Source organism: Callospermophilus lateralis, unplaced genomic scaffold, assembly GCF_048772815.1.
Source record: "Callospermophilus lateralis isolate mCalLat2 unplaced genomic scaffold, mCalLat2.hap1 Scaffold_66, whole genome shotgun sequence".
NCBI lineage: Eukaryota > Metazoa > Chordata > Mammalia > Rodentia > Sciuridae > Callospermophilus > Callospermophilus lateralis.
Genome location: NW_027514882.1, coordinates 8,769,623 through 8,781,574, shown reverse-complemented (window position 1 = coordinate 8,781,574; position 11,952 = coordinate 8,769,623). Strand labels below are relative to the sequence as shown.

Sequence of the window (11,952 nt, the reverse complement as noted above, 5' to 3'; positions counted from 1 at the left end):
AGCTATTTCCCTTGTATGAAAATTCAATTTCCCAGCTGTGGAATACAGGACTTGATTAGATAACTTCTAACATTCTATGAATGAAGGCTGGATCCTATCAGCTTTATTTTTATTTGACCATTCAAGGCCCTTTTTCCTTTAGATAGGTACTGCATATGCTAGGTAGGGTGAACTTTATCTGCAATGGAAAAAATAGAAAAATAAATATGAGACATTTATAATGAGCATTAGAAATCATTTCTCTGATCACAGAATTCTTTTTTCCAGTATGAACCCACTTTGCAGTTGATTCAGTCTGTGTGAGAGTAACCTCTATCTAAAAAAAGATACATTTTAATTTGTAAGTAAATTTGAGTAGATTGAATGCAAGCATGATATCAAAGATCTCTTCTTCCCTAAATTTTTTAAGAATATTTTTGGTATTCTTAACTGTTTCCTTCCTTTCCATCCTTCCCTATTGTTCCCAGAATAAATTATGCATCAATGTTGGGCACCTATGCTTTTTTGGCAACATGATTAAATTCACCCGGTTGAAAGCCATCGCCATCTATCTCTTTCTATTCTCCTCTCAATACTTCACTTTGCACAATCAAATTCTTTGTGTGTGCTATTTGGAATTCTTTGTAACCAAGACATTTCTTTTGTGTTTGATCATTGCTTTATTTATGTTGTGTGAGCAAATATCTATTTTATAAAGCTTTGTTACCCATAGTTTTCTTTATAATTCATGAAGGGGAATACAAATTAGTAATTAATATTTTCTCGAAAGTATTTTAAAACTAAGGAAGAGATAGAATACGTTCTACTCCCCCCCATACCCCCCAAACACAAAAGTACCTTTTACATTCTGGTATCTATGCCTCTTGTGGGTGAAATTTATCTCTAGAATAACAAATTTAATTAGAATTGATTATACTTTACTACACAAGGAATTGAGTAAGCAATGGAACTATTTAAAAACTCTTATAATCAAGCTGTAAAACAAAATTTACCAGTTAACACATATTTATTTTGCAATATCCATGTGCCATGTTATATGTTAATTACCATGTGGAAACACCCAGGCTTCTCACAGTGCATTTGGTGCATAAAAAAGTCACCAAAAATATCAAAGCTTTTGAAAGCTTTTAAATGAAACTTGGTTTCAGCCTGGTTAAAGAAACAATAGGACATTTATGTGGCAAATTATGATATCTTCTTCTAACTCATATCATGAATGATAGTATGGAAGAAAATTACCACATGTTTGCAATTACATTTACAACCATTTGATATTCATTTGAATAATGTATACAAAATTATTTTGTTAACGTTTGAGAAATTAGAAATTTGTTTCACTTAAGTATATGTTCTAACTTTTATAGTTTTATCATGAATTTCCAGTAAACCAGTTAATATTTTATTAAGATAAAGTGGGAAATGAAACTAAATACCTTTGTGATTATGATGAATAATTTTATATTGTGCATAACATTTTTTTCCTCAAAAGAAACAATTTATTTAGAATAAAACAAAAGCAGCTCAACTTTGAGCGCACGTTTGAGTGACAGCTACTTTTAAGCTGTGTGAGCCATAAAAAGGGTTTTTCTTTACTTTTCCAGAACTCTTGTGTACACAGCACAAAGCAAAGAGGTCATTTTTTTTTTCCACTCAAAACACCGGCATTGGCATCACAATAGCAGATACACAATGTTAAGCTGCCATTTTAGTAAAATGCACAAATACTAAACAGATTAGCTTTCTTCCATCAGAGGCCCATGTAAACTCCACATAAGCCACAACTTCTCTTCAAAAAGGTCCATTAGAGCTTTGAATTCCATATCTTCATCCGCTGTTCACCAGTTTTGCTTGCAGGGGGGAAACAAAGGTTATTCAGTACAAACGTTTACAATATTAAAAATATATATATTTCCCCTATGCCATTATAGATGAACATAATATTAACAAGACCTTCCTGGATAGGACATCCACCTCAACTTCAAAAAGCACCAATAATACCCACTGGCACAAACCTTGAAATGATTTTACTGTATGAATACACAAATAACAAGTAGAACAATAAGGTAAGTTTCTTTAAAGACTGCAACTGAGGATCATAGGACTGAAAATATCCTTTATCCTCCTGAGCAAAATGTGGCAAAATTTTTCTGAAAAAGCAAGTTTGTAAGCAATTTATAAATCAACATCTCCTAAATATAACTTTAAAAATGAAGTTATAAAAAGGTGGAGTTTAGTCAAACTTTTACCCCCTCTACTTTCATTTTGTAATTTATATGGAGCATTATTATCAAAAGGGGTCAAGATACAAAGCCCATTTAAAAATCCACCTTCATCTACGTTACCAAAAACAGCAGCTGTTATTTTCTGTTAAGAAAACACTCATACAATTGCTAACAATCAAACAACACATCAGGACTCTTGTTTTTCAACTCTGTTTAAATCATACACATAAAAACTCTTCATTAAGCTTAACATTTTACTGTGGTTACCTGAAATCATTTTCTCTTTAGGGACATCACTGAAACCAGAATATTAACAGGGTCAGCTCCATTTCTCTTCTTGTTCTCATTCCTAACTCCTATCTCAAAATCAGACTCTGGGACAGAAATAGGGAAAAAAAATCCAGAAATTCTCTCCAAATTTTTTTTTTCACATAAAAGGTCACTAAGGCCCTCTTGTCAAGAGGCTTTCCTTTTCCACAAATGTTTTGGTTAATGGTTCCTATATGAACCCAAACTTCAGTTCAGTACTATTCCTGCAAAATGAGCAATTTCACTGTGTAAAAAACTGGACTTAAATTTTTCAAAAAATAATGTGATAATATCAGTGAACACCTGCTCATAAAATAGTTTTTAAATAAACCTGGAATTGTCTGACTCTGAAAAACCTGACCTATACTGCTATACATCAAATGATTCATGGGAGTCAAGAAGGGAGTATATTACCTTCGACATGACAAAAGCTTATGTCAGTCACAGGATGAACATTTTAAGATGCAACTTGTAAAGGAAAACTCTATCTACTCTCAGTGGATGAGAGTCAACGTACATATCTTACACCAGAAATTTAAGTTTTCCTGTGAAAAAATATTTACAGGAGGAATCCCAGTTACAATCACAAAACAATATCAATTAACTATTTGCTAGAAGTTGAGCAACAGCTCTAATTTTGAAATTGTGATCTTAAGTCTTATTAAATTATCTTATTTTCACCAGTAATATTTAGTAAATAATTAAATAATATATGTAAGAAATTTTCTTTCCATTCATTTTAACTGAGTTCCTGAAAAATAATTTACATTGAAGTAATTAAAGAAAAGAAGACTTTAAAAAAAATTTTGGTTTTACAAAGAACATCCAATGTCGGGATTTTGAAATTCTGACTAATAAGAATTAGAACCAGCTTTAGACTTTTGCTTTCATTCAAATTCTGAAGGTTTAAGTAGATAACTTACAGTTATTATGAACCTGCACAACAGAATGGGCAACACAAATAAGAAATTCATCGGGATGATGGCACTCTATAGGTAAGCACCAAACTAAACATTATTAGCTTTTTATAATACATACATTTAGAAATGGTATCAAGCCAGTTTCAAAAACACTGAAGCACAAATTGCCCGGATCTAACAAAGCAGCAATGCCAAATAAGGATTCAAACAAACATGGAGCAAAAACCACAGTACTCTTCAATAGGCTATCATAACAAATTTAAAAAAAAAAAAAAGGAAAAGAAAAAGGGAAAACCACACACATTTTGGCTTATATTAAAATTAGATGTCATGGACTTCACTCTCTAGAGTAAAATCATTTATCCAACTATCTAATCAAAAGATATTCAAAAGTTAATGGTTAGTGAAATTATTTAAACTGGAAAAAATGTATCTGTCTTACAAATTGAACTTTAACCCCATGTACACAGACTCCACACCTGCATTAGCTTCTGAATAGGTGCCTACTCCACTCGAATCACTGCTTTTTAGAATCAAAAGTCATCCAAAGTCTTGGTTGTAGTTCAGGTATTTTCTCTACAGATAAATCAAGGACCTTCATACTCATAGCCTAGTATTTTTCTTCTCTCAAAATGGTTGGTTTTTCCAGTTTAAAAACAAAAACAAAAACAAAAACACCCAAACCTCCAAAATTTTTTTTTTAAATTTATAATGTGTAGTGAAAACCAAGAAGGATGACACAGTAGTAATGAGGCTTTCATGCTGACATGCATTAGACACCTGTCATTATGGAAAATAAAAATTACATGACATTTCCCTGGGTTATTATTGGTGCTATTTCAAAACTGCCAGATTTGATAACAGAAAGAAAACAGTTGGGTTCTGCCAGGCTTTGAATAAGTCACTTTCACAGAATAGAAACATGACCATGATCCAGAAGGTCCTAAAGTTTCTCATCATAATTAAATATCAAGGGTCTTAGCTGACATCCTCAGCACTTAAATCAAGGAAGAAAAAATAGTTACTAATGACCTGAGAAATAAGGGGTGGTAACAGAGGGGTAGATGAGAAAGTTAAAACAAAAAGTCATTCATTACTGTAAAGTTGCACAAGCCCTTGTGAAGAACCCAGTCACATCATCCTTAGCTTTGGAAACAGAAAAAAGAACAATAACAACAATAACAACAACAACAACAAAAAAAACCCATACAAATGGGCTAAATTATATTAATTATAGGTGTCTGGACAAATTTTAAAAAAGGGCTTTCCTATAATGACATTTCAAATTTCTGTGGCTACAGAGTGGTGAAAATATTAAGCATGAAATTTCAAAAATATTCAAAACATTTTCAATAATGTAATATCACCACTACTGTTTGACTATAAAAACAAAAATACAAGCAAAATTTCTGAAAAGCACATTGACAGCATATTACAATGACTTTCAAAAAAAATTCTGCAACCTAGTTGATTAATGCCCAATGAAACAAAAGATGACTTATGAGCCTGCAGACCACTCTTCTTTCTATTATTTAAACCAGAAATTTAAATGGATTCAAAAACAAAAACTCATCTTTGATGAAAAACACTGAGTTTTCAAATATACACAATTAAATTAGAACTGTACCTGCTATACCTCTCTGAAAAAGTCAGTAAAAACACCACCATACACCTATAACTGACCAAAGAAATCTGATTTTTAAAAGCACCTACTCAATTCTTGCATACTAGTGTAAGCATAAGACATAAATGGTTTGTAACATAGTCCTCAATTTTTACTGAACAATTACAGCTACAAACCAAAAGTGCAATACGGGATACAAAACTCAAGAACTAATGATAAAAATGCATGTTACAGCAAACTCTCCAGGAATAAACTCGGGAATAAACTGTATTTTAGTAGAAACACTCAAATACCTGATTAAAATAATTACACTGCTAAGCAATTTACCAGCATAAGCTTGAGATCCCTGATCAAATCTGTCACACACATAACATTTATGGAATTATTTATCTACACATCAAACAAGCCACTTTTCGGTGTATTTTACTATCTGTAAATGTCAGTGGGTTCTTTTCTGCAAATTCTGATTTCTCAAAAATTTGGATTTGTAACTTTGAGGAATTTTTTTTTTTAAGATCAAGTTTTAAAAAAAAAATGAAGAAAAAACTGGAAAAAAAATTCTCACAAGGGCAGAAACTCCTAATTAAAGAAAATCCATCTTTTTGCTACTTTCAGGACATCCCTTTCACTTTAAAATAATAGCTAAACTGTCCTGACTTCTATTTTAAAGAAGTTTATAAAAATATATTTTAAAAAGTCAACTAAACTAATTAAAAAGAAAATCTGATCTGATTCTGTATCCCATCACACTTCACAAAACAGGAACCATGTCAAAGTAGTAAATACAAGTTATACATGGACTTTAGGATGCACCACGGACAATGATCATGACCAGGTAATCTTCTTCAGATTTGGCCAGTGCCTTGGCAGGGGAATCCAGGAACTGCTGGGAGAACTCACAGGGTGGGAAGGCATGAAGGACCCCGGTGTTTTCCTTGTCTTTGTTGCCTCCCACAGGGAGGCTGATCACCCCAGCTGCCTGCTTTTGCTTTAAATAGGACACAAGGTTCCTAAGTGGCCTCTCAGTAGAGGTGGCAGTGTCCGATGTTGCAGATGACAAGGAAGACCGGCTATCGGAACTTCCAGGTACAGCCAGAAGAATGGCATAACCATTGGGCCCTGCCACTTTGATGCGACCAGTTACTTCATCCAACTTGGGCTGGTCCAATCGGAGACGCTGAGTAATCTTGAGCTGGGCCACTTTGCCTCCAGTTGAACCCTCCACAAGAAGACTGCTAGCCACTTGGAGGTCACCCTGCAAGAGATGCATGTTGGAAGGAAAGTTGCTGTTCTTGAGTAGAAGCATGCCCTGCCAGGCCAAACAGTTTGGGAGAGGCTGCTGCTGCAGGAGTTGTCCCCCCATCCTGTTTCTGGGAAGGGGACTTCAATTTTGATGAAGTATTGGCGGAGCTGGGTACATTCCCATCAGATCGGTCTTCTTTTTTCAAAGGGCTTTTTCCCTCAGTGGGAGCAGCTGTCCGGTGCTTCCTATCCCATCCAGCTGATGCAGAGTTTTTGTGGTCTGGCTTGTCACCCTGGCTCTTTTCCAAACTACCTCGTCTGTCTCTGATTGGAGAAGGCCTTTCCAAGAGAAGAAGACGGGAAGACCGATCATTGTCACTGTTGTAACGATCCCGGCTACTGCTCAGTTCTGGACTGCAATCAGGAGAAGGAGCGCAGTGTCCTTTCCGTGGTCTGTCACTCTCAGGAGACCTATCCAGATGTCGGCCTCCACTCTCCTCAGGCAGTCGTCGCTTCCTAGGCTGGTCTCTGCTGCTGGGTATATCTGTATCACCTCTGTCCCGGTCTAAGGACCAGCCATCGCGCCTTCGATCCAAGCTATCCAGTGGCTCATAAGCAGTTACAGCAGTAGCTGCAGTCCGAGTGCTGCGTTCTCGGACTGGGGGTGGAGGTGGCACCCAATCAGAATCAGGATAAAGGTCCCTATCGCGATCTCTGTATAGTAGGGGTTGTGTCCTATCCCGAGCACCCCTCAAAGGGTCAGGTGCTCGATGTCCAAAAGCATCCGTCACCAGTTCATAATGAGTCAAGGGCAGAGGCTGCAGATATTGCTGCTGGTAACGATGTTCTGTGTCTGCAAAGTCTACTCTAAGGCGACGATCTGGGCCACCAAGTGGGAAACCCCACATATGGGTCCAGGCAGCATGAGCTGCATCCAGGCTTTCATACTGGATATATGCCCAACTATCACCTTTTCGGTAGTCTATAGTGCGTATGGTGCCAAATCGGTCAAATTCTCGTGCCAGGGCAGCAAGAGGCACCCAAGGTCCTAGGCCAACTACCCAGAGGCGGGTAGTGGGTGTAGCTTTACCATAACCAATTTTGATAGGATTCCGAATTATAATTTTGCCAGACATTGCTACCTTGGCCCGATGAGACATGTCTAGATTCTCAAATTTGAGAAAGCCATAAGTACTGGTCTGGCCACGAGAAGGTCTCTTGATGTCTACTTCTGTAATGACTCCAAAGCGATCAAAAGCCCTTCTTAGATCACTCTCTGTCACAGTAATGTCTAGGTTGCCCGAGAAAAGGGTCCTGTTAGTACGCTGATCATCCTCGGGTGAAATCTCATCCACTTCTCGAAAAGGAGCAGCACCTGCTCCAGCTCCCACCCTTGGCTCAAGGCTGTATGCTGGGCGCACTCTCATAGAATGGGTAGTCTCCTTCTCTCTCCAGCTCTCGGGGTAATGGTGGAGGAGGTGGAGGGGGCAGGCGGCCAAGCGCCAACTGCTGCAACCGGTAGTCTCTGTATCCCAAGGCAGCGCCACCAGGGAAAAGTGATCTCTGGCCTCCACCTCCTCCTCCAGCGGGGTGCCAGTGACCTCCTACAGAGGCACCGACCACGCTGGCTGATGGAGGATAAGAATCTTTGTCTAAAGGGGAGCGGCTGCGGCGCCGACTGACATACACAGCTTCTATCTTCAGAGGCCGGTCATAGAGCACCAGGCGGCCTCTGGCATGCTTGGCCGCCTGCGCGTCCTCTGGCCGCCGGAAGTTCACAAAGTCTACCTGCTCATCCCCGCTGCCAGAACCTGAGAGATGACTGATTTTGACACTTACATCCCCAAAGCGCTTAAACTCGTGAAATAGACCGTCCTCCACCAATTCGTCACTCAGCTGGGACCCCAACTCGCTTATCTTCAGGGTCTTATACTCCCCGCCGTCCCGTCCCCTCCGCCAGGAGCTGAGGAGATGGCACCAGAAGAACGTGACTCCCCGCCTCCACCCCGGGAGCTGCTGCGCGACTCGCCCCCGCCCGAGGAATTTTTGGTGCTAGGGGAGCTGTAACTATGCATGCGGCTACTGGAGCTGCCCCCACCAGTGTCATACTCTCGGCTGCCACCTCGGCTGCTGGACTTGTCCAGATGAAGGCTCCGCCGCGACCCGCCGCCGCCGTGCTGCTGCTCCCGTTGCTGCCACCAGAGCCCCCTAACTTCTTACTCCACTCCCCGCGGGAAGTCGAGTCCTCACCACCACGAGAGCGTTTGGGCTTGACTGGCCAGCGCTCTTTTCCTTTCACTGTTGCAGGTAGTCGGAGGTCGCCTCCGCGGAGCTGATTAACCCGCCACCCCGCGCTCGTTTCACACAGCGGAACCGCATGCCCGCCATCTTGGACTCCCTGTGCATAACATTTTTAATAATGGACTTTTTTCTCCTGGATTTTTGTGACCACGATTTTTGAATCTCTTTTGTATGATATATGATATGGCCAGATTAATATCCTCAGAATTTAATGGTTCCTTCTCTCCTCTAGGATACATTAATGATTTTTCCCATGTTAGGTGGCCTGAAGAGTCAAATGTCTTAGGAGTGCAGCACTCTCTTACTTAATCTCACAGAAAAATTAGAATTCAATTTTTAAAAATTTGATGACACTTGCAATGTCTTCTGATACTCTGAAAACAATCCTGTGTCTTACTAGTATCTGGAAAATATGGACAATTGGAAAGTCTCAATTCTATAGGTGATGTTTAATAAGTAGGGTTACTTAAAATTGCAGTGATGTTAAACTATAATTTTGAAAAGATTAAAGAATGTGTATAAATAAAAAAGTTTAAAGTACTTGATGTAATTGAAGAAAGCAGAATGTTTTTAAATATGACAAATGGATTCAACAATGAATCAAAGTACCACAGGTATAGCAGAAAATATAGTTTGTACATTTACTGATAACTACTTTTATTTTGTACTAGGGATTGAATCCAGGCATGCTTGTCCACTAAGCCACGTCCTTTGCCTTTTTAAAATATTTTGTTTAGGGACAGGATCATACTGAGTTGCTTAGGGCCTGGCTAATTTGCTGATGCTGGCTTTAAACTGCCTCAGCCTCAGGTGCCACTGGAATTACAAGTATGCACCTGGCACTTGGCCATCCACTGATAACTTTTTAAATGTATAATTTTTTGCCTGTAAAGTTCAGGTATACAATTAGATATTTGTTTCAGTTTACCAAAAGATTCACATATGGTTAAATAGTAAATGCCTAATTTTATTTTTTTTTAAATAAAACCACATATATTTGGTTTTCATGTTAGAAGTTTACGGTATGATTATATTTCTTAACAATCTTTTCATATTTTTATCTACCTTTTTGTTACATTAACATAAACATTCAATTTTAATCCTTATATTGGGTATTCTGCAAATGTAAAATATAATTCAACACTTAATAATAAGCACTTAGATGATATGTTTCTTTTTGATTCAAACTTTTTTAAATTATGGAAGTCAGTTTTGTAATGAACTTATGACTAATAAATAAATGACAAGTCATTTAATTTTATGTTCAGCCCTTAATTTGAAAAAATGTTTTCAGTGAATGGAGCAATTAACTAAGAAAAAGGTTTTGTTTTTCCTATAAATCCTATGTCATAAAAATATGTATTTCAATTTACAAATGTGTGAGATAGTAGTATGATTAATAACTGAGGCAAATATTCAATATATATAGCTGATGTCAAGCTCTGCTGATGATATAAAGATGATGTTATATAAGAAGGATATATGTATTAAAACTAACTTATGTATAAATGAGAGAAACATAACTTCAACATGATTGATTAAAGCAAGGGTGTAATAAGCTCTCACAATGAAAACGTCCACAATGCCAAGTATGGAAATATGGTTGATTCTATATACCCAAAGCGTACTGTCAAGAATATGGTTTGGGATTTCAAGGGAGGTGGTATTTGGGGATGGATTTTTGAATGATGATAAAAATAAAAGCACACAAAAGTAATAAAGAAACCAGCTCCGTGAGTTTGAAAAAAGAAGCTACATTTCATAAAATATTTTCTTTTTTGGGACATTATCCTTATTCTTCCAATTTATAATCCTGTTAAATGAGTAAAACTTGAGTTAAAGGTTCCAGACTGGTCTCACTTATGCCATGGATAGTTGTAAACATATTGGATTATCTGCATGTGAGAATTATGAGCAGGATTTCCATAAGGCCATTATCTAGAGTATGTAATAGTAAAGGGGAGAAAATGGTTTGGGATTTGCATATCAGGCCATTAACCCTTTCTATTAGGACATTCTTTTGGTATCATTGATGGATAACACTGATTTTATTCAGTTTTTTTTTTTTTACAGGGCTGTTTCAGTGTTTTTTTTTTTTCCTAGAGAACAGTGCTTAAACCTTGCTCGCTCTAAATAACTTTTGAATATGAATGTAGTCAATACAGATTATTAAACACAGATCACCAGGATGAATTAGATGGTGTGAATTTCATTTGAAAGATAGAAAACCTGGTCTGAAGTGTTGTGCAGGTAATAAATAATAAATAGGCGAAGCCTAAGAAAAGCTCTGGCATTGACTTTAGATCTAATGCTCTTTCTACTATAAGACATAAAAATCATTTTGGGGACCAATAAACATACTTATAGGCCATGCCACTGGCTATTACAGTGTATTACAGACTTCAGATATAGAGGCCCTGCAAGTATAGAGGGGTTCTTAAATCTTTATTTTACTGTCATTGGAGGTCTATTTCATAGCTTAAAAATTCCATCATTGCTAACAGACATTGTTCACAAGAGACCTAATTCACCTTCCATCATTTTAAAATAAAGTAGTGTGTAATTTGAAGCCCATTTCAAAAATTGGGATGACTAAGAGTGGGGTGGCAAAGCATGAAAAGGCATCATGGTCAAAAGTATTCATATGCTTCTTAAAGGCAAAAAGAGAAATTCTTTTCCAAATATTACTGCTAATATTCATGCCTAGAATAGCTATGTAAAAGCAATCCTTGTGAAGCTTCTCTTCCTCTCATGATAGGAAATAGACTTTATATACTTCTTCAGGTGATGGCATTACTGCCTTCCCAGTCAATCCTTTTAGGTTTAACACCAGGGGAAAGTAAAATCATGATATTTAAAATGCTGAACCCACTGGTAAAGACATGCCATGGATATTCTATCTTCTCTTTTTGGAAATCAGGAGTTAAATGGTAACTTTCAGGTACACAGCAGATTTTCCCTCTCATCTCTATCCAAGGTTTATAATCTGAAACAAAAAGGCAGAGAAAGTATTCCAAGGTAATTTCTCACTTCAAAAGAGTCTTTAACACCAAAAGGATAGTCCCCCTGGGATAAGGTCCAGCTCTCTCAGGAATTTTCTGAAGGTAATGTTCCCCCAGAGCCCTCCAGTTGCAGTGAATCTGAGAATAAGAGAAGCTCTTTAATGAATGTGCTGTGAGAAACCAAAACACCTGGACACAATGAGGCAAAAAATCCAAACATGTCCTCCTTTCATTTTTGTCTCCTGAGATTTGCCACTTCACAGAAGCCACAATGTCATCCTCCCTCCATCCCTGGCTCACAGGGGAGATCATTCCAGATGTAATCTGAAAGT

The 11,952-nt window shown here is 37.6% G+C and overlaps 1 protein-coding gene across 1 annotated transcript; it reads right to left on the bottom strand.

Annotated features, from left to right (window-relative positions):
* Positions 1–1,539: 1,539 nt before the first annotated feature.
* On the bottom strand, positions 1,540–8,728 carry LOC143640841 (RNA-binding protein 15-like). The gene is given in 7 exon segments (XM_077108401.1): positions 1,540–1,847; positions 5,889–6,400; positions 6,402–7,742; positions 7,744–8,255; positions 8,258–8,493; positions 8,496–8,697; positions 8,699–8,728. Coding segments are annotated over 7 exon segments (2,856 nt in total). The 3' UTR covers positions 1,540–1,824.
* Between the last annotated feature and the right edge of the window lie 3,224 nt (positions 8,729–11,952).